Raw genomic sequence first — 22,699 nt, forward strand, 5'->3', positions numbered from 1 at the left:
TCTGCGTCTCCCCAGGCTTTCGTTCGCTTTGTTCCTCTGCTCGAACCCTGGGGTGCCATCCACTTCTTGCCCTTCTGAGCCCAGCTCAAATGTACCTCCCCAAGGCGTCCCTCAGCTCCCACCGTCTGGGGGCCTTTGCCAGGCTGCTCGGGACGAACTGACTCCCCCAGGTGGCCCTCCCCCCGGAGGAGGGTGTCTGGGAAGGGAACAGCCGTGTTCCCCCATCCCCTTGTTACCTTCTGGAGGGCAGACTCGTGAAGGTTCTGTATCTTCACAGCTGCGCTGGGAAGGGGATGCAGGTGCTGCCCACAGGGCCAGAGGCAGGACTGCTCACGTACCGCGTGGGGCTCAATGCAAAATGAAAATGTGGAGCCCCTTGTTCAAAAGTGAAGTATTTCATAAGTGACAGCAGAGCATTAAACTGAGCGTAAGGTCTGTCTGAGTACAGGGCCCCGCGCTACCGCGTTGGTCACACATCTGTGAAGCCAGCTGTGACGGCCGGAGACAAGGCCCACCCCTTAGGTGCTCCTGGGGCGGGGGGCGGGGGCAGGATTTGGTGCACAGAGCCCGGGCGGGGCAGAAGGATTCTCCCTTCTACAGGGTCCATGTAGAAGACCTCCCAGACCACAAAAACCTTTTTACCCTCATCTCCAAGGTCCTCAGCCAGCTCCATGAGGTGGGCCAGGCACGGGTTAGAGCTCATCTTACAGACAAGGACCCGAGGGCCCCTGCGAGTCACCCTCTGGCTGGACGCGTCACGGTGGACAGGCAGGGCGTGGAGCGAAGCTGAGCCTGGGGGGCTTTCATAGGAGCCACGGCTCCAGCCCTCTTGGCCGCCGCTGGGGCCCATGGCCAGGCCTGCCTGAGCCTGGCCTTGTCCAGCCCACAGCATGGAGCCTGACAGGCCAAGATGGAGCAGCCAAGGTAAACAGAGGTTTCCCACCTCACCACCGCGCGCCAGGGGCAGGAGGGAATTCCAGGGCAAGCCCCGGCACGCTTCCCACTGGCTCAGGGGCGGCAGCTGCCAAAATGCTCCTGGCCTCCCCCTACCCCTCCGGGGGCCAGGACTTTGTGCTCCCCGCGCCCCTGTGCTCTACCCCTCACGGGTAGGAGGGACCCAACTGGGGAAGCGTCGGGAGACATGGAGGGTCAGAAACAGGAAGACATTGGTCCAGACGTAGAAGACCTGAACCCAGGCGCCATAGCAACTTTGTTCATCGTAGCCCCACGCTGGAAACAGCCCAAATGTCCATCAACAGTGGACAGACAGACAAACAGCGTGTGCCCCCCAGTGCAGTACTTCTGGGCAATAAAAAGAAACATGCCCATATATGCAGCAGCCCGGACGGCGCTTAAATCCCCAGTGCCGCGTAAAAGAAGCCAGACACAAAGAGCAAATACTGTGCGATTCCACCTCCATGAGCTTCTAGAAAAGGCAAAACAAATCTGCAGCAACGAAGCGCAGGTCGCCAGGGGCTGGGGGCTGAAGGAAGAGTGATAGCGGAGAGACAGGAGGGAACGTTCCGCGGTGGCAGATGGCGGGGGGCGTGCAGGGGGTGATGTGCATTTGTCAAAGCTCATCAAACTGTCTAAAATGCGCACATTGTAATTGTATGTAAGGTATACCTCAGTACAGTCTGGGAAAAAAAAGGTGACAGGGAGGCTCCTGGTGGCGGGGGAACGCAGCTGCCACCAGGGTGCAGAGGGGTCGGCATCCTCAGAAGGTGGGGAGGACACCAGCCTCCCGAGGGGTGCTCAGTGGCAGTGTTGGAGGGGCAGGGAGGAGGAATTCCCCACACTCCGGGGGTAGGAGCAGGCTGGAGACTCCGAGGAAGTAGCCCAAAGGGAGGAGCGGGGCGGGGGGGGGGGTGCCGCCTTGGGCACTCAGGAGGAGGAGGCTCCGGCAGGTCCTGGCTCCTGGGAGGCGGAAAAAGAAACCGGAGAAGCGGGACAAAGTCTGGGCCAGGGGGAGAAGTCAACCTGGGGGACCCCCACTGCAGCCACACCACGGGTGCCTTCCCCCCAGCCTCCCCGAGACAGTGCCTGTTAGGCCGGCCCAGGGCCTGTTCCCACCAGCATCGGAGGGGCTGCGGTATTCCGTGACTCCCTTGGACACCAAAGGAGGCCCAGGTAGTGCGGGGGATCAGGCTGAACTCTGCGGGCAGAGTTGTGGCCCTGCGACCTTGGAACTCTCTGGGGCTAAGGAGACCCACTGGAGCCTGTGCCGACCCCGCTGAGGGCCGGCCTGGCCCCCAGGACAGCGCAGGCCCCTCCACCCCCTGCAGAACCGCTAAATTTAGCCAGGGAGGGAGGCTGCCCTGGGGCCGAGTGTTTGGCAGCACAGCCTTGCCTCCCTACAAGGCCTGGCCAGTGCCCAGACTGGCCACCCGGCCTTTGGGCTTATAAGGCTGGTCTGGACAGTCCCAAGTGCTGGAGTCTTGGGGTAGGCTCTGGGCCAAGCTCTCAGACTTTGGGGAACCTCCTTCCTGGCCACCAGCAGACATGGAGCTACTTGCGGGTGACCTTGGGCAAGGCATTCAACTTGCAGAGCCTCAGTTTCCCTATCTGTAAAATAAGGATTCTAGAACATACCTCACAGGGCAGTTTTTTAAAAACCTCCTGAGCATGAAGGCACTCTGGTCCCTATAAACCGTCACCCGTGCCCTGGCCACCTCTGCCCCCGACACCACCAGGAATACACACAGGGGTCTGTCCCTGGGATGCTGGAGTTGGGTGCAGGGGCAGGAAAGGATAGGCCTCAGATGGAAAGGTATGGCTTAGAACCAGTGAAAGAGCTCTGGCCTGTGGGGCTCAGCTGGTGGGAGCATCATCCCATAGCCAAAAGTTTACGGATTCAGTTTCTGGTTGGGACACATACCTTTGTGGGTTTGCGTGTTGTAGGTTTGATCAAAGGTCCAGGTGTGTATGATCCCTGGTCTGGGCACGTGCATGAAGGAAATCAATCAATGTTTCTCTCTCCCTTCTTCTCTTTCTAAAAGCAGTGAGCAAAAGGTCCTCGGGTGAGGGTAATAAATAAACAAACAAACAAATAATTTATTCATTTATTAAAAAAAAGAAGAAGAAAAACCAGTAAAAGAGACATTGACTTTATCAGCTGAAAAGACACTTGGGCAGAGAAAAGTAATTGCTTTCATTTCTTTTTCTGTTGGGCCCGTTTTGGATGCGATAACAACCCCAAACGAGACAGCCCTCCTTGCCAATCCGTTTTCTGAGTGTCGGGGCCAGGACCGAGGCGATAACCGCAGTCCATGCGTGTACTCCAAGCAAGCCTGTCTCAGGGGCGAAGGGGACCCACTCGAGCCTGTGCCCACCCCCTTGAGGGCCTGGTTGGCCCCCAGGAAGGGCATTGGTCCCCTCTACCCTCCACAGAGCTGCTAAATTTAGCCAGGCAGGGCAGGCCATCTGTCCTTTGGTCCATCTGCCCGTCAGCAAGCCTGGATCCTTGGAGGAGTAGGAGGAGGAGGTGGAGGAGAAGGAGGAGGTCACAGTAACGGCATGAAAGAAACAGACACAGATTGGAGAATAACTGCCTGACTTCTTCCCTCCCTCTCCAGCCGCTCCCCCTCCCCGCCCGATCCCCTCCCCCTCACTTAGCACCTGCTGCCCCGCCCCCCGAGTGTGGTGTGCCCCTGGGGATGTGTGAGTGGAGTGGGACACAGAGATGGCTCAGACAGTGTCAGCGTCCGCCCTGCCCCCATCACAAGCAGTTCATGCCCTGGGGCCTGCTATTCCAAGTGCCAACAGGGTCAGCAGGGAAGAGCGCAGGCCCTTTTGTCCGGGGTCAGGACTGGGCCAAGGGGATGTGGCCACTGCAGAGCTGGCTTCCAGCATCTCTGGAGTTTTCGTTAGAAAAGTCCAGGATGTGGTTCTCACTGGTCTCCTTGAAGGTGGCGTCGGACAGACCACTGAGCTTGAGATTAGCAGGAACTCCGTGGGAGTGAGACTGATCTGATAGGGCCGACTGACCTGAGGTGCTGGGGCCATGGGCCCGCCTTCTGTGCGGCCCCTCGCCATCCAGAAAGTGGCTTTGCTCAGACAGGAAACTGGGGTTCCCAGCCCCGGGCCTGGCTCCCTGACCAGAGTGATTTCCTGGCTAAAGGCCAGCCAGGAAGAAGACTCTTATCAGCCTTCAGGGTGGGGCAGCTTGGACTTGGGGGAGGCGGGGACTCTGAGGACACCTCCCACCTTCAGAGGGAGCCCTGAGGACACTCAGCCTGGGTCTCTGGCTGGCCAGAGAGGCTTCCTGCCTCGAGCTGCGTCCTTCAGTACAGCCCAGGGTGAGCTTGAGCCACTCGTGTCTCCTCTCTGAGCTCCACGTTCTTTACCTGCAAACAGCTAAGGGTTGAGGGAGACCTCCAGCTCTAAGGGATGCCCACCCATCCCAATCCTGGGGACACCTGCCTTCAGGGCCTGGGTTGGGGTCAAGGGCAGGGGCTGCAGAGGAGCTGTACCCTAAGCTCTACAGTGGCTTCGAGTTCCCCGGACTCAGTGTTGTCAGGACACACCCCCCAGGGGAAATCCCGTTATCAGGCCCATTTCACAGATAAGGAAGCAGGCTCAGAGGGGACAGGCAACCCTCACGGGCAGCAAGTGGCAAAGCCATCGATGGTGACTGAACCCGCTTGATGTCGGGCTTCCCTGGCTGGGTCTCAGGAAGCCTGATGGTGATGTGTGACATATATGGTCCTTGCCTTGTCTGGGCACATGCCTCCCTCTGCTCATTTCGGGAGGTGGAGGCATGGCTGGGACAGGGTTGATGGTAAGAGAGGTCAGGGAACAGAGATGCCAACCTGACACTGAGGTTGACTGGACACAAGCCAGGCTCGGCGTCAGAGGGATGGTGGATGGAAGGTGGTCTACAAGCGCAGGGGTGGGAGATCCCGCCATGGGACCCGGAAGTATCAGGCAGCTGGACCGGAAGAGGCCCTTTTCCTCTCCGGCTCACCGCGGTGCAGGCTCCCAGGGGCTGAACTCCCCACCTAGGGGAAGAGGCAGGGTGGGAGGATGTTTGGATATGGGGATGGGTCCCTGGTTTGGGAGGGCTCTGCAGCCACTCCACCCAAGGCCTGGCCCGAGCCCCGAGTCCTGTCCTGTCAGGTTCACAGAGGGCTGACAGCTTTATCTTTGCCTTGTGACTGGTGGCCCGTGGTTTCCTGCCAACAGCTCCTGTTTCCGGAGGCCCAGCAGGGCCCAGGCAGAGCCAGGAGGGGCAGCGGGGCTGGGCCTGGGTGGCCCTACCAGCCCCGCCCCCCTCCATCTTTGGGAATTTATTTGTCCAGAGGCGCGGCTGTCCCACAGTCCCTGCCAGGGACCAAGAGCAGCTCTGATCACCCAAGGATTCTCCCTCCCAAACCAAACCCCTCCAAGTGACCTCTGACTCCTGACCCCTGGACCCACCTGCCCTGCTCTGCCCTTTGTAAGGGGCTGGGAAGCCCCCAGAAAATCCACTGTGGGAGTGGGCATTTGCTCACTAGAGGACAAAGGCTGCGTGGGGCTCAGCCCTCAGCCCCCAGCCGCCCAGCATGGCGCGGCGGCTCCAGGACGAGCTGGCCGCCTTCTTCTTCGAGTACGACACTCCTCGAATGGTACTCGTGCGCAACAAGAAGGTGGGCATCATCTTCCGCCTGATCCAGCTGGTGGTTCTGGTCTACGTTGTTGGGTGAGTCTGGGCCCCTCCCTGCTGCCCTCTCAGACCTGGGCCTGCCCTCTAGGCTCTGGGATGTCCCAGGACTCCAAGGAGCCCCTCTTTCTTTCCATTGGTTGTTATCCTTCCTGCCACTCCTTCCTGAGAAGGAGCTGAGGCCCACTAACTCACTGCCAATATGGGGGCACTGAGGCACAGAGCAGCAACCTCGTCCTGGGTCTTCTGGTGAACAAGAGGCAAAGCCGCTGGGTTCTCAGGAACTGCCTCACTAGTAACGAACGGTTCTGTCCAGCGGTGAGCGGTTTTGGAGGCCAAGGCCCCAGTGAGCCACAGCGGACTCCCTTCACCTCTGACCTCCCAGCCAAGCCAGGCTGTACGAGGAGGCAGAGGCCATGCTCCATCTGACGGGTCCTGCCCCCACCGGCCCTGCCAAAATGAGAGGCATCCTGGGATAACAGATCCCTGGAGCTAAGAAACCCTTGTGTTTGAAACACCTGGTGCCTTAATGGGAGCATAGGCAAAGGTTGGAGGTCATTCTGGTCTCAGGGATGACAGATCCTTTCTGGGCATCTTGGGACCTGTCCCCTTGGCCCAGGAGCACAGGGACAGAAGCGAGGTGGGACTCCCCTGCGGCCTGGATGTTCTAAGGACTGTGCCAAGCCCATCGTCCTCAGGTCAGCCTGAAGGTGCTCGGAGCCCAGGCCAGCCTGGCGGGGGTCTGCACACATGTGTGCTTGTGTGAGCACATGTGTGCGTAGTGTGTGGGTGCACGTGTGTTGTACTCAGAGCTCTGTGCAGGCACCTGTGCCCTCATGTGTCTGGGTGTGTGCCCAATGGGCATGGCCTCCACGTCCCCGATTTTGCTGTGGGACCAAACCAGGACAGCCAGCAGGCTCCCAGGCAGGTGTAGCAGAGTCCTGGTTCCCCCAGGGCCTCTGGCATCCAAAACAGCCTGCTCTCCACCCCGCCAGCCCCCAAGGCCAGAGGCTGGTCAGGTAGAGCAGGGCCAGGTGAATGACGCCTTTCGGCTTCTGCCTTTCTCTTGTTCACAAACCAGTTTGACATCTGCAATGTCCTTTGAGCTTGTGAGGGAGATTGAGGCTCAAAGGGGAACAGCGGGGTTTCCAGGTCACACAGCGAGTCAGCTGCAAGTCCCAGTGAGAACGGAGGCTCCCTGCCGGTCCCCAACCCGGCCTCGGCTCCGCCTTCCCCTTCCTCACCTCACGGGGGCTCCTTTCTAATGGGGCACTGACGGTGTGATGCCTGGCACAAGACGGGCCTGGAGATCCACAGTTAGCCATGCTTCTGACCGCCCGCCCACCCCTCACCCAAAGAGGCTGGGCGAATGTTGTCCTCACTGTGGCCCTTAGGCTCCCTGTGTCTGCTCTCTGGTCAGCACTGGGAGCAGCGCCAGGGCCTCTTGTGTGTTGGTCAGACTGTCAGAGAGAAAGGGACAGCCTCTCACCCCACCCTGATTCCAGCGTATGCCCAAGCCGCCGTTCAGTCCTGCATACACACCTCCAGTGACGGACCTCACTACCTTACTCCTTCCCTTCCTTCTCCTCTTCCTCCGTCCCAAACAGCCTACACAGTTTCCAAATAGATGCGGTCTTCTCAGCATGAGTGAGGCTCAGAGACACTGAGTGATTTAGCCTGGATCTCACAGCAAGGGAGAGGGTGAACCAGGGTTTGAATCCAGTTGTGTGGTTCCAAAATTGGTCTTGATACCCCAAAAGGGAAACCAACTCAGGGACCCTTCACCCCCAAGCCAGAGCAAAGCAAGGAAGCAGGGTTTCTCCAACACCCGTCAACCCCTCCCTCAAGTCGGCCTTCTGCTCTTACTTGGGCTGCGACTCCTGCTGTCTCTGGCGCCCTCGTCTGGCCATCGCCCACAGCTGCACTGACCGTTCAACTAGGAGCCCACAGCTGCCAGAAGAAGCCAGCCTGGATTTGGACTTACTCTCTCAGTCCTCAATTTCCCAACTGTTCCACGGAGTAGGGGTGGGGGGAAACTCTTCTAAAGTCATTGCATGGAGGTTCAACAATTTCTCTTTTCTGGAAAGGATGCCTTTCTTTAATTACCCCCCGGGGTGGGGGTGTCCCCACCCCCGCACACATACACCTCTTTCCAAAGCCCCTGCCTGTCAGAATGTCCGGAGTTGCAGGGGGACACAGGGGAAGCATGGGAGAAATGCCAGGCTCACAGGCACCAGAGACAGGGGCACAGCCCAGGTGGGGGATGGGCAGCCGCAGAGACAGAGCTGGCAAAGGGACAGATCCTAAAGCACAGCCACTCAGATGGAGAGAGAGACTTTGAGAGTCAGAAATGGAGAGAGAGTTACTGAGGCAGAGGCAGGGAGGCTGAGATGCTGAGAACATAAACGGATTCCGAGGAGAGGAGCTGAGGCTACGTTCTTTCTCTGTGACACTGTTCCGGAAGTCCATGGCACGTGGAGAGAATAGGTGGGTCCAAGGCCCTGGCAGGCTGAGCAAAGGCTCTTTTTGACTCAAATTATGCCGGTGAATTTGTAGTCAGAGCTGACTCCTGGGCAGTAATGAGCTCCCCATAACTGGAGGTGTGCAGGCAGCGGGGGTCTCCTCCATGATCTGGCAGGCCTATCAAGGGGTGTGCTGAGACATGTCCCTGCCTGGCTTTGGTCTGGTGAGGGGAGGAGAAAGATCTTTCTGTGGCACTCAGGAGAGTCCCAAGGGGATTTGTGAATGCTGCTTGGGGAGGGGAGCCTGGGAAGGCTTCCTGGAGGAGGTGACACAGGGTGGCACCAATCTTGAACAAAGGCCTGGGGGCTCTTCCTCACTTCAGTCCTCACCCCTTCCCTGAGCCCCGACATAGAGCTCTTGAAGTCATGTGCTTCTGAGACCTCCAAGCAGGGCCTGAAGCACGCCGACCAGGAATAAGGACAGATGCAATTTATGGCTGGGAGAAGCGTATCTGGAGACATTTCTTCTACAGCATCTTTTCCGTGCCTAATGCTGTGTTGGGCTTCATGGCACAGAGGTGGGGACCGGGTAGGCAGAGGGAGAGCAAAGAGGTGAGGATGAGTTAGCCAGAACTCCTTTGGTTCCTAGAGATAGAAACCTGTTCAAACTGTATTTTAAAAGAGGGGAATATTAATTGATTTATGTAACTGAAAAGCCAATGCGGGCCTCAGGCCTGGCTGGAGCCTCCGTGATGAGGCCACAGGAGGAGCAAGCCCCGCCTCTCTCCCCCGGGAGATGAGGAGCACCGCCCGGCCCGTTGGGCTCCCTGGTGAGCTAGCCAGGGTCTCCTTCCTTCTCTGCTCTGCTGTCCTCCGGCGGTGGGCTTCATTCTGGGGCAGGCTCTCTGTCCTCACGGTGGCAAGTGGCCCCCAGCAGCTCGAAGCTGACATCCCACCCACGTGGCCTCCCCTAGGGCACGAGAGCATCTCCTCCAGAGTTCCGGCGCGAGCCCTGGGAAGGCCCCGACTGGTGCGGCTCCGATGGCTGGAAGTCCTCCAGCAAACCGGAAGGTCGCTGGTTCTCTTCTCGGTCAGGGCGCGTGCCTGGGTTGTGGATTCAGTCCCGGGTTGCGGCACATTAGAGAAGCAGCCAGTTGATGTTTCTCTCACACATCAATGTTTCTCTCCCTCTCTTTCTCTCTCCCTTCCCCTCTTTCTAAAGATAAATAAATAAATAAATAAACATCCTGAGTCCAACTCTTACTGGCCTAGGTTGGGCCACGTACCCAATCATTGTGGTCCAGGACACGAACACTCTGATGGGTGGAGCCTGGTTGTCCGCCCACCTGGTCCAAACAGCCCTGCTGGAAAGCAGAGTGTGATCAAAGGTTTCGGAGCAGGACCTGGCCGGTGTGGCTCCGTTGGTTGAAGCGTCATCTGGTAACTGAAGGGCTGCAGATTCAATTCCCAGTCAGAGGATGTACAGCTGGTGACCAGTCAATAATTCTCTCTCACATCGATGCTTCTCTTTCTCTGTTCCCCTCTCCTTTTCCCTCTCTCTAAAAGCAATGAGAAAAAGTAATCTCAGGTGAGGATAAAAAACCAAAATTTTAATTAAAAAAGGAGAAAAGGTCCTGGAACAGGAAAGGGACAATAAAAGAGTCATTAGGGCTATGCTGGGGGAGCATGAAGGGATCCAAGGGAGAGCTGAGCAGGGGCTGCTGGCTCGGGCCTCCGAGCGTGGGCTTTCTCCTGCGGGCGGCAGGAGTCACGGAAGGGTATCTAGCAGGGGAAGGCCCGGGGTGGGTAGGTGCGTGTGGGGGCAGAGGCCAGGGGTAGGATGGCCGTGAAGAAGCAACAGTGATAAGAGGAGAGGATGAGGCCAAGGGAGAAGCAGCAGGCAGGGAAGACGGAGGTCATCACCACAGCAGGCCCACACCGGGGGCGGCCGCTGCTCAGCTTCCGCACGTCATGGCTTCAGGGGCGTATGCCCAGCATGGCCAGGGTTGCTGACTTCTCAAGAGTAGTGGGAAACTGGAATTTATGGGTGAAAGAAACCTCTTGGTTTTTAGACGTTGGCAACATATTAAAAAATGTAAAGACACATATTGTCACCCTGACTTGTCTGTAGACTGCCTATTGATTAACCTCTGAGCCCCCAGCTCTGAACTTACTCCCTTCCTGGCTTGGAGTCTGGCTTTGGCCGTCCCCAAGTCTGCTCTGCCCCGTAGCCCGTGCCAGGCCTGGTCACCTCCTGCCTGGGGCCCGTGTTATACCCCCTGTCCCACCTGCCACAGGCCTGTCGTCCCAGCCCTGTGGCGGAGCTGCCCGGCACGCGCCCCGGCCCCTCAGCCTCCCACAGCTGACCCCTCGGGTCTGCAGAGGAAAGCGCGGGGAGGGCAGGAAAGACGGAGGCACCCAAGGCTGCGCGCACAGAGGACGTGGAGGGCGTGAGGACGGCGCCGGGTTGTGAGCCTGGGCCTCCCATCTTCCATGGGCGCCATCTTCCATGGTGAGGGCTCCAGAGGAACAAGTTCTGTCGGCAGAGGGGGCATCAGGTTGGTTCCACTGAATTTTTAGTTTGAGATATAATTCACCTGCCATCACACTCCCTTTTTAAAGTACACAATTTGGTGAGTTTTAGTATAATCACAAATTTGTGCAACTATCACTGCTATCTAATTCCAAACACTCACTAATCCAAAAAACCCCCACCTTGTGCCCCTTAGCAACCTCTCTCCCTGCCCCCACCCCATTCTCTACTTTGCCTGTTCTGGACATTTCGTATAAATAAAATCATACGATATGTGGTCTTTTTTGTCTGGATTTTTGCCTTAGCATACTGTTTGTAAGATCCATCCACTTTTTAGCATGTTTCAGGACTTTCTTCCTTGTTATGGTTGAGTAACAATTCCATGATGTGGATCAACCACGTTTTGTTTATCCACTCATTGGCTGATGGGCATTGGGGTTGTTTCCAGTTTTGTTTATCATGAATAATGTTGTCGTGAGCATTCATGTACAAGTTTCTGCATGGACACAGTGTCAGGTCTCTTGGGTAGGCGGCTATGCGTGGAATTGCTGGGTCAAATGGCAACTCTATGTTTAACTTTGAGGAACTGCCAGAGTTTTCCCAAGGGATCTACTTAAGGTTGAGGTACCTGTGGGATGTCTGGGAGGGCGCCGGGGCAGAGGGAAGGAATGTATGTCACCAGGCAGCGGGAGATGTAGACATCTATGTACTGGAAGTTCCTTGAGTGCAGACCTTTAGGCTGTTTTGTTTAATTCTGTATCTTAATTTTATTTTTAAAACATTTTATTTCTTTATTTTTAGAGAGAGGGGAAGAGAGGGAGAAAGAGAGGGAGAGACAAACATCAATGTGAGAGAGATGCATCGAACAGTTGCCTCTCACCTGGCCCCAACTGGGGACCTGGCCAGGAGCTCAGGCACGTGACAGGCCGGCACTCAATCCACTGACACACACCAGCCAGGGCTACTTCTGTATTCTTAGTGCCTAGAACAGTGCTTAGCAGATACTAAGGACTTGATAAATAAATATTTGTTGAATGACTAAATGAATGTGTGGAACTGAATTTCGGGAGGTAATAAGAAGTGGAGACAGAAACCCAGGGACACAATGTGCCTGTGATAACTCACAGGGGCTCTGCCTGGGCTGAGAATGGGGGCCAGGGTGATGGGGGCAGACGGACACTTAAAGAATTAGGAGGGAAGAGTAGAGACAGTGAACACAGGAGGATTATTTATTACGTGCCTATGCATGCTAACTCCTTTGACGAGAACTCAGGGGAACATCCCCCAAACCACCACCTAGACTCTTTCTTCCTGGGGCCCAGCCCCCTGCTTGTGTGCGGAAGAGCCTTGCTTCTCTCTGTTGAACGAACGATGGCTTTGTGGTAGATGCTATCACCTGTTTTGTTGAGAAAGTCAGGCCTCAGAGAGGTTTAGTCTTTAGCTGGAAGCTGCGCAGCTGGTGCGTGGCAGGGCTGACCCCTGAGCCTGGACCTCTGTGCTCCTAGAGTCGACACCCTTGGCCCTTCCAACCTGCAGCCTCTGCCAGGAGAGGTTGCTGGACAAGAGACTCACGATAAGGCTCTGCTGAGAAAGAAAGAACGGGAAAGAAAATTTCTGGAAAATGTTTTGGACGTCAATCAGGTCGGCCCGTGGTGGCCTCCCAGAGTGGCGGCGGCAAGGTTGGGGGAGGCTTTGGAGGGGTGGGCCTGGCACCATGGTCGTTCTATTATCATCAGAACTAAGGACATCGACGCCAGATCTAATTTTTCTCATTGATTCCCCAGGACTGACAGCCCCCCAGGGCAGAAAACCCAGAGTGGCTGCATTGGGCTCCCTCTGCCTCTGCGCTGCGCCCCCACCGTCTCTGTCCCCGCACCGTCTCTGTCCCCACCCCTCCCCGCGCCCCGCCCCCCGGCCCCCCACCAACTTCCGGCACCTGGCAGCCACACTGCTGCTCAGTGGAGCGGGGCAGAGTCCTGGGCTGGGGGCCCTGAGCCTGGGGTCGACCTCTGACTCTCTGACTCTGGAGAGACGTTCCCCAGGCCTGTTTTCTCATCTATGTTGTGAAGAGTTGGTATTGGGCAGAGAGAAATGCTGCTGGACACTGGGGCTCACGGTTGCCGAGAGGGAGGGGCCAGTGTCCTCTCCTTCAGGGGCTTCAGAATATGAAGCAGCTCCCACGTCACTCCCAACAGCTCCTTTGAGCCTGAGCTTGAAGCCAGAGGCCATCCTGGAGGAAGGAACCTAAGCAGAGTGCGGGGATCGGGGGTGCCCCACTCTCCCCGATGGGGTGGAGGCAGTGAGGCGGGTTCAGGACACTGAGAATCCGCGCCGTTTGTCCTGCCTCGCCTGTTGCCACCTGGGACCTGCAGGGGGCAGCAGTGACCGCACTTAGATTTAGGGGTAGGGGAGGCTAGGCTCCAGTGCGGCGGCGGCGGCGGTGGCCGGGGGGCGGGAGGGTCGCAGCTTGAAAAAAGAGGAGTGGATTGTGGGAGATGGGAGGAGGACATTGGTGGGCTGCCTTCCTGGGCCTGGACCCGGGAGACAGCCCCTAGAGAGCCAGCTGTGACTCTGGACGACGCGGCCAGGAGAATTCCGTTACAGGCTTGAGCTCAAAGGCACAGGGAAGGGGCTTCCAGCTCTGCTTGGACAGGTAGATCGAGGGTGGAGCGAGGGGTGAAGGGGGCATAAGTAGACCTGAGCACCGTCAGACCACCAGTAGGTGCGCTCGCAGATTTGCCCTGTGGTAACACAGCTGTACATTCTGAGGGGCACCCTGAACACAGTCGTGCACAGAGCTACATAAGGAGGAGAACCACACTCTGGAGAGAAGTGTTTCCAGGATGCTCAGCTGTAAGCAACAGAAACCACACCCAAACTGGCTTAAATGAGGAAGGGACGTTATTAGCACCTGTAACTGAAAAGTCCAGGAGTGAATTTTTCGTGCTTTAGCTATGGCTGGTTCCAGGAGCTAAAACAATGCTGTAGGAGCCTGTCCCTCTCCATTTCCCAGCCTGGCTTTCCTCTGGGTTGGCTCCACTCTCGAGCTTGCTCCACCAGGTAGCAAAGGTAACTGTAGTTTTGGTCTTGCAACCACCTTGCTTAGCCGCCCAGCAGGGAGGATGCCTCTCTCCCATTAATTCCAAGAAAAGTCCTGGTCTCATGGCTGAAACTCTGGACTCAGGTGCCTGTGCTGAGACCTATCCCTGTCGCTAGAATGATGGAACATTGATTGGCAAGCCTTGATCATGTGCCTACCCCTGGGGCTAGGAGGGAGGTCAGCCGCTGAACCTCCCAGACTGAAAGCGGAGAACCCAAGGGGATAGAGGTTCTCGATGCTGGGAAGAGAAGGCCAGAATCCCCCAGGAAGGCTGGGAGGCCTCCAGCGTGAGCCACCCCGACACGGGCCTCAGCTGGGGGCCAGACGTTCCCAGGCTTCCAGCCATCATGCTCTGCTGCTTCTCAGTGGGATGACCTCGGGAAGGAGTCCTCTCCAAATGAGGACTGGGGTTCAAGAAGTTTGGCCTTCAGGCACCAGCACATTCTGCTCTTGGAAAAGGATCTGAAAGAGTCCTTTGGTGGGTCTCCTCCCTGGGAGTGAGTATTTTCATAGTCTTTTCATAGAAAAGGACGGTGGAGTTTCAAGCAGTGGCCAGCGGGGAGAGGCAAGATGTAGCTTTAAGAACAGAGAGTGGCTCAGAAATACATCTGGGGAGGGAAAGCGAAAGGACTTGACTGTCCTTTCTGAAGACTGGCACCTGTCCAGCTGCTGCCAGAAAGGGCAGTGGCCCATGTACCCATGTGCCATCCTTGAATGACCTGCCCCCCCAACTCTCTGCAGGTGGGTCTTTGTCTACGAGAAGGGCTACCAGACCTCAAGTGGCCTCATCAGCAGCGTGTCTGTGAAACTCAAGGGTCTGGCTGTGACGCATCTCCCAGGCCTGGGCCCCCAGATCTGGGACGTGGCTGACTATGTCTTCCCAGCCCAGGTGAGCTGACTCAGGGATGCCCCTTCTACCCACAAGTCCTGGCTCAGAGCTGGGTCAGGCTCTGTCCCCTGTCCCTGTGGGACCAGTCTGCTCCAGCCTCTCTCTGGGCTTCAGTGTCCCTGTCTGTGAACGAAAGGCAGAAGCAGCCTGCTAAAATCACCCACTGCAGCACCACGGGGTATGGAGTATCACGCCGCGTGGCACATGGGTTCTAGAGCTGCTGGGCAGTGCTTGGGTGCTTGGGCTCTTCCTCCAGCTCTCAGCCCTGCCCCTCACTTCCAGGGGGACAGCTCCTTCGTGGTCATGACCAATTTCATCGCGACCCTCAATCAGGCCCAAGGCTACTGTGCAGAGGTGAGCACGGCTGCCCATCCCTCCTTCTTCAACCAAAAGGGAGAAATGACGTGGAAGAGGAGGTCCCCTTGGGCGTCGGAGGCGAAGCTGGATAGGCTTCCTGTGGGGACCCAGGGTGGAGATTCGGGCATGGATTTGCACAAAGTAACAGGCCACTGTTGACAGCGCGGCAGCTCCCCTCCCGGCTGTATGCCAAGCAGGGTGCTGAACCCCTGTGTCCGCCTGACCTACAAGTCCCAACCTCCCCACCTCCTGCCAGCTGACATCAGCATGGGACAGCTGGGCACGAGCCTAGAACAGTCCTAGGAGGGCACCGGGGGAAGGAGGCCTTGAGCAAGGGTCACCCCGGAGGCATCGGAGTCTTTGCCCCATGCCCTGCCTCGGACCCTGCGGGCGGGGAAGGGGCTCCTCTCGGGACCCCAGCCAAGGGGCCTGGGGCCAGCAGCTCTCCCCCCAATCCAGCACCCAGAAGGGGGCGTGTGCAAGGATGACAGCAGCTGCATTCCCGGCAAGGCAGAAAGGAAGGCCCAAGGTAAGGCCGCAGCCCCCCCCCGTCCGCCTCCACAGCCCCTTACTGCTCCAGGCTGCCTCCAGCAGGAAGTCCTCTCTGCCCTCTCCCCTCCTGACTTCCTGACCTTGGCCTGCCCCGTCCCAGAGCCAGCCTCATTTCTGTCCTCAGGCCTCTGCTTTTGGGTGCCTCATCAACGAGGATTTCTAGGGGTGGGGCCTGGGGGGCCTCCCCTGCACCTTCTGCTTTGGGTGGGCACCCAGAGGTTGCTCCCGTGCTCCAGGCATCCGCACCGGCAAGTGTGTGGCTTTCAACAACACCGTGCGCACGTGTGAGATCTTTGGCTGGTGCCCCGTGGAAGTGGATGATGACATCCCACGGTAACACCCTGTCCTTCCATGTTGTTACCTGGGCTGGGAGCAGGGTCCCCAAGCCCAGACAGAGGGGATCTGGATCTGTACCCTGGACAGGTTCAGGCCCCCTTCTTCCAACCCCACCCTCTCTCTATCTGTCCCGCCCAGGCCAAAGACCCCTGGCCCATGGTCAAGGGTCCAGAAAGTCCACCTTTATAGCACACCACCCTCCACCCACCCAAGTCTGCAGGAGGATCCTGCAGGATCTCACGCCCCTCACACCCCCAGACACCATGCCAAGCTCTGGTGGGCGCACAGGGACTCCTGGGGTGGGGGCGGTGAGTGAGTGTGGTCTCCTTTAGCCCTGCCCTTCTCCGAGAGGCCGAGAACTTCACTCTCTTCATCAAGAACAGCATCAGCTTTCCACGCTTTGAGGTCAACAGGTTCGTGGGAAAAGTGGGCAAATTGGCAGGTGGCTCCCTGAGGCTGCGCCCGCTGGTCTCAGCTGCCTCTGTCACCCTCTGCTCTTGCTGACTTCACTCTGGAGGCCGGGCCCCTGGGGTGGGCTGCCTTCAGCGTCTAAGGGCTGGGGAAGGGGCATCTCTGGAGCCCATGGGGGGTCTGCCGAGCTTCAGGGCAGGACGGGCACCCTCCCAGCTGGCACACTGCTGCCACTAATGCCCTCTGCTCCACAGGCGCAACCTGGTGGAGGAAGTGAATGCCACCTACATGAAGAAATGTCTCTATCACAAGACCTCACACCCGCTGTGCCCTGTCTTCAATCTTGGCTATGTGGCACAAGAGTCAGGACAGAGTTTCAGCGCCCTGGCCGAGGAGGTACTGTGCCAGACGAGTGGGGAGGGCTGGGGCCCAGGGTCATTCAACCGATGAAGGTGTTTCAGGCCCAGTTCATCCCACCTCCAGCCTCCCTGCTGTGGGCTGAGTGTCATGGATTTCTCCTCTGATATTGGGGAGACAGGGGCAGGCCTGTGTCCTCAGCAGGGCCTGGCATGGGCCTGGCACACAGGAGGTGCCCAAAATGAGTGGACATGGGCAAGTGTTGTTCCCTGGACGTCTGCTAAGGCCCCACTGTTTTTAAAATATTAGAAAAGAACTGCTTGAATCCCATGGCCCTGAGAAATCCTGGGGATTCCAGAGGTCAAGCACCACATAGTCATCTGGGGATCCAAGAGGAGGAGGGTCTTGTTAGGAACACAGGCCTGTCTGACTGGGTTCAAAGCCCAGCTCTGTCCCTAAGGGGCGACAAGGCCTCAGAAGCCTCTTACCTTCAGTGCACCTGAGCTTTTGGGCCTGCAAAGTGGAGGCAATAATAGTACCAGTCTCATGGTGCTGTCTCAAGAACCGTGTGAGTTTGTGCGTGCAACAGCCCTTCAGGACCGGCTGGCACGCGACACCCCTGTGTCTGTGGTCCCACGTGGCTGCGAGCATCCTGCTCCTGCATCACCTCCTCAGGGATGGAAATCATCCCCTTTCCTGTGGCATCGCGCGCACGCGCGCGCGCGCGCACACACACACACACAGCACATTTGTCTAGACTAGGGGTCAGCTAACTTGTTCTTTAAGGGGCCAGAGAGTATTTTCAGCTTTGCAGGCCGCAGTTGGGTCTCTGCTCCAACTACTTAAGTCAACTGTTAGAGGGCAAAAGCAGCCACAGACAGTAAGTAAACAATTTCGCCCCTCGGCCTAGTTTGCCCACCCCTGGGGGGCGATTTACACTGTAGCAACACACAGGACCAGAAGGCTGAATGTTAGTGCTCCCTGTCCCTGAAAATCTCCACGCCAGCCCCACTAGGAACTTCTCAGCCACCACCATCCTCTGCAGGTATCAGCCTACCGCCTAGCTGCCCAGCTCCTAGCTGCCCTGCTCGGACCACCTCCCAACTCTCCTGCTGTTCAGCCCATCCCACCTGGTCCCTGAGCCTTGCCTGGCCCGGAGGAGCTTCACTTTCTCAAGTTTTCTCTTCCTAGTCCAAGTCTTGACAGACTCACTCTTTACTTCAACAACGACTCACTTGCCTCCCACACTATGACCTGAGCTAGGAACTCAGGAGTCAGTGAATGAGACAGACAACCCCACCCTCCTCCCGGAGCTTACAGTCTTAGAAGAAGTGTGTTAGTAAGTAATCATACAAAATAAACATATGATTAAAAGTGACAAATGTTCCAGAAGAAAACAGAGAGGGAGGGACAGGGACATGTTTTTAGACTGAGGTGGTGGCTGGGGAAGACCTCACAGGGGAGAAAGACCAAAGACTGAGAAAGAGCCAGCCCTGAGGGTCATGTGCAAAGGCCTGGAAGGAGGAAAAACTTGGTATATTCTAGAAACTCCCAAAATGCTGGAGTATGATTGATGGGTGGGAGGTGGGACCAGAGAGGGTAATAGGACCTGACACTGAGTCCATTTCTCAGTATCTCTTCTCAAGCCAAAAAATGTTCCCTCTTCAAGAGACTGCTGGCACCTGCTGTGAGACAGCAGTTTCTTGCCCTGGCCGGTGACTCAGTTGGAGCATCGTCCCGTGCACCAAAGGTTGCCGGTTCGATCCCAGGTCAGGGCACAAAGCCGGGGCGCATACGGGAGGCAACTTATCAATGTTTCCCTCTCACGTTGATGTTTCTTTCCCTCTCTCTCTCTCCCTTCCCTTCTCTCTAAAATCAGTTTTTTAAAAAAAAGTATCCTCAGGTGAGGATTAACCCCTGAGCCCCTAGATCTTACATGCCTGTGTCCCTGGCAGGGTGGGATGATAGGCATTACCGTCGACTGGAATTGTGACTTGGACTGGCACGTACGGCACTGCAAACCCGTCTATGCGTTCCACGGGCTGTATCAGGAGAAGAACCTGTCTCAAGGCTTCAACTTCAGGTGCCTGCCAGGCCCCCACCAGCACCCTTTCCTTGTGGTCCTATGGGTTTTTCTATTCCCAGAACCCTCGGAGCCAAGCAAGTGTCCCTGGGAGGGGAGCAGAGGAGTCTGGGCAGCTCCTGGCCTCCTGGGATTGACCAAGCAGGGAGAAGGACCTTGGAGGCCTGAGCCCCTGCCCCTGCCCCTGGCTCCTGGTCTTCTCAAGGCCCACCCGGTCAGGCTGGCTGGGGGAACTGCTGACAACAGCAGCCAGGGCGGGGGTTGAGTACAGCTTTCCTGAGATGAGGCCTGGGGTCCTGCCTGTGGCCCCCCCTCTACGGAATGTCCGGGGGCGTGAGGCTGTCTTCATGGACCTCTGAGGGCCCCTGCATCCCTGCTGCTCGGGGAGCTCCTGGCCCGAGATGCTTCTCTCACCTCCCCTGCAACCTCACCCCTTCCCCAAGGTTTGCCAGGTATTTCGTGGACAATGGCACCGACCGCCGGCACCTCTTCAAGGTGTTTGGGATTCGCTTTGACATCCTCGTGGATGGCAAGGTGAGGGGCAGTGGGAGGGACAGCCGGAGACAGGCTCTCAGGTCCCGTGAGCGCCTGTGGGGCAGCTGTGGTTACAGGTGACGGGAGGCTGGGTGGGCTTCACTCAGCAGTTCTCCTAATGACACGTGGCTGGGCTTGGGCACTGCCATGGCCACACCTCCCCCACCACCTCCCCACGTCCAGGCAGGCAGAGCCAAGGTCAACAAAACCCGGGGCTCCCGACTAGCAGCTGGGTCACCATGTCGAGCCAGAGCCTGGGCAGCAGGCGGTGGGGCCAGCTGACAGTGGAGGAGGTGCCCCCTGGCCCCAGGCCTGGCCTTAGGCGCCTCTGACTGTTATTAACCCTTTTCTCTCCGGGGTCCCTCACCAGGCTGGGAAGTTTGACATCATCCCCACAATGACTACCATTGGCTCTGGGATCGGCATCTTCGGGGTGGTAAGTGCTGGGGACATGGGAGTCACTGTGCTGGGGTCAGTCCCTCCTTGTCCACATCTCAGTAGCAGCAGTAGATCTTTTACCCCATAACTTGACTGTAATTGTTTATCCTTATTGGGCCCACCCAGCACCCTAGACCCACAGTATATCTGAGGAAACTGAGGCCCACAGCTGGGGCAGGACAGAGGTGGGGTCGGACAGTCTCGGCCCCAGCGGCCTGCAGGGCCTCATCCCCACCCCACCCCCCCACCCCCGCCCCGGGCCCTGAGGTCTGGGTTGCTCAGGACAAGGCCAGGGCTCCGCAGTCAGCACAGATGCCCAAGCTCCAGCCCCCGCCTTCCTGCCCCCAGGCCACCGTTCTCTGTGACCTGCTGCTGCTCCACATCCTGCCCAAGAGGCACTACTATAAGCAGAAGAAGTTCAAGTATGCAGAGGACATGGGGCCAGAGGCGGTAGGAGAAGTCCCTCAGTGTGGTTCTTGGAGGCCTGGGGCCCCCATGTCAGTGGTGGGGAGTCGGCCGCTCCCCGGAGGCTGACTTGTACCCCCCACATGCTCTCACAGGGTGAGCGTGACCCTGCGGCCACCAGCTCCACCCTGGTCCTGCAGGAGAACATGAAGACGTCCTGACCCTCAGCCCGTGACTCCTGATTGGACGCAGCTTCAGGTGGGGGCCCTGGTGTGGTCCCAGCCAGGGTAGAGGGGTCTCCTTGGCAGCTCTCCTGCCCTCTCGGCCAGGCAGACACCTCTTTGCTGGCAGCTCAGGGTGGACACGGGGAGAGACTTGCGCAATTCTGAGCTTTGGCTCCAACTCTGCACCCCGCCAAGAGAGCCTCACCCCAGCCTCAGACTCTCCTGGTGCGGAGGTGCTGATGCTGGGTGAGGCCCCTCCCACACCCCCCCTCCCCGAACTGGAGCTTTGTGCTTCTCCCTCTGGGCCCTCGGCCCTCCCACAGCCTCTTGTCTCTAGACCTGTGCTCTCCCTTAGGACAGCCACTAGCCACAGGTGACTATTTAAATTTAAATTAATTAAAATGGAATAAAATAAAAACTTCAGTTCCTCAAACTAGCCATATTTAACCGCTAAGTAGACACATGTGGCTGGTGGCTGCCATATTAGACAGCACAGAACATTTCCAGGGCCGCAGAAAGTTCTGTTGGAAAGCTCGGCTTGAGCCCTGTTTCCTGCTGGCTTCAGGTTTCCCTGGGGAGCTTGTCTACTGTGCAGGCCCCTGGGGCCACCCCGAACCCCCTGAACCAGAATCTCCAAGGCTGGCCACATGATTTGCAAGGACAGCAAACTTGCCAGGCCATTTCAAGGACCTGTGTTTAAAATGCCTCTGATCAGGTGTCAGACTTAGCCTGGGCCTGCATCCCCTGGCAGGTACTGGTAGTGAGCAGGTGTGTGTCGTGCTCACAAGCCACACAGTGTTTTGTGCACACACCCTCACGTGCACGCTCCGCTGATTGCACATCCCCCTTCTATTCACACGATGTATTTGAACAGCTTGGGTCCTGTAAACACAACCATCTGAACACACCTACACCCCAAGTGCAGACACCAGGTCCATGCCATGCCAACTCCTTGAGAAATGCTTCCCCCTAAGCGCGTCAGGCCAGGACAGCTCCTTCAGCCATGAATCCTTACTCAGCTACCTCTGCTCAGGCGGGAGCCTTGGCCAAACCCTGGGCTCTGTGCCTGTGGCCCAGCCCCAGTCCCCAAGGCCTGCCCAGCTCTGTCTGAACACAAGGTCTGGGGAAAGTGAGGGGTGGAGTACAATACAAGGAATGAGGACAAACCTCCGCCTTCTGCAGTTTCTTCTGAGCCCTCTCTGAAACTCGGCGTCCCCATCTGTGAACCGTGGGGTTGAACTGAGTGAACTTTGACGCCCTTCTGGATCTGTTGGTGGGTGGTGGTGAGCTGACACTTTGCCCTGAGTCCAGCAGGGTCACTGCTGGGGGTTAGATCACCTCCGTCCACGGGCCACTGTCCTGGCACAGCCCTGAACGTTGGAGCTCTTCCCATTCCTCCACAAGCCCCGCCCATGCTGTAGGAGGCCTGGGGCTCGGGCAACAGAGAACCAGGCTCAGCAGCGGCCTCATGAAAGCAGAGGTGAGGGAGGTCTTGGATGATGACAATGTAGAAGGATTCCCAGGGGTCCTGGCACGGGCATGACCACCGGTCTGGACTTACGGTCAGGCAGGGTTTCAGGGCACCCCCATCACCATGCTCTGGCTAGACCAGTGCCGTCCAATAGCAATGATGAAGTGTTTTCCATCTGTGCCTGTCGTGGTCACTAACCACATGTGGCCATTGAGGACTTAAAATGTGGTGAGTGCAACCAAGGAATGGAATGTTTTCTTTTATTCACTTTTAATTAATTTAAATTGCCACACAGGGCTAGTGGCTACCATATTAAACAGCACAGGATGGCAGGCCCTTGGCCTTCTGCCCTCCTCCCCAGCCAAAAACCATACTTCAGATTTTACAAGACAGGAACCGCCTCTTCTTCCCTCTCTTCCTTCTCCAGCCCTACCTGCTTTTGCGCCCCCTGCCCCCATTCCTCCTGAATGAGTAGAGGAGTCCTCCTTTGTATCTATCCTTTCTACCCCACCCAGAGACCTTGCAGCAGAGGCGGCCACTCCTCTCCCTCAATCCTGTATTTGCTCCCTTCTTGCGCCTCCTCCTGGCCCATTTCCCCCGCAGCTCTGCCTGCTCCCCCTTCACTGTTACCATTCCAGAAAGACCAGTCTTCACTTCCCTCTGTGTCCCACCCTCTGCAGTTGGCCTCCAGCCCCCGCCCCCACTCCTCCTAGATGCCCTTGCCAAGTGACCAGCGGCATCGTTGCTGCCAAATCCAAGTAGACACTGCAGCTGTATCCTGCTTGGCCTGTCTGCATCTGACACTGTTGACCAAGCCCTCCCTTGTTGAAAGGTCTCCTTCCAGCAGCTTCTAGGACTCACCCTCTCCTGATTGTCCAGCCAACCTGCTGTGCAGGCTGCCACAGG

General features: G+C 57.5%; 1 protein-coding gene across 1 annotated transcript; it reads left to right on the forward strand.

Annotated features, from left to right (window-relative positions):
- Positions 1–5,543: 5,543 nt before the first annotated feature.
- P2RX1 (purinergic receptor P2X 1) lies at positions 5,544–21,496 on the forward strand. Its single transcript, XM_054575869.1, has 12 exons — positions 5,544–5,680; positions 14,478–14,625; positions 14,908–14,979; positions 15,442–15,511; positions 15,771–15,867; positions 16,203–16,283; positions 16,536–16,677; positions 18,594–18,721; positions 19,165–19,255; positions 19,626–19,691; positions 20,042–20,143; positions 20,254–21,496. Exons 1-12 carry the CDS (start codon positions 5,544–5,546, stop codon positions 20,317–20,319), a joined length of 1,200 nt encoding a protein of 399 aa, XP_054431844.1. The 3' UTR covers positions 20,320–21,496.
- Positions 21,497–22,699: the final 1,203 nt, after the last annotated feature.

Source organism: Pteronotus mesoamericanus, unplaced genomic scaffold (assembly GCF_021234165.1).
Source record: "Pteronotus mesoamericanus isolate MK-2021 breed Mesoamerican mustached bat unplaced genomic scaffold, CSHL_Meso_final contig_317, whole genome shotgun sequence".
In the NCBI taxonomy this organism is placed as follows: Eukaryota; Metazoa; Chordata; class Mammalia; order Chiroptera; family Mormoopidae; genus Pteronotus; species Pteronotus mesoamericanus.

Bases quoted from the DNA above. Each gene is read 5' to 3' on its own strand.
- P2RX1 (XM_054575869.1), top strand. From the start codon at position 5,544: ATGGCGCGGCGGCTCCAGGACGAGCTGGCCGCCTTCTTCTTCGAGTAC. The intron at 15,512-15,770 runs GTAAGGCCGCAG...CCCGTGCTCCAG, and splicing joins GGCAGAAAGGAAGGCCCAAG to GCATCCGCACCGGCAAGTGT. The intron at 16,284-16,535 runs GTTCGTGGGAAA...TCTGCTCCACAG, and splicing joins CCACGCTTTGAGGTCAACAG to GCGCAACCTGGTGGAGGAAG.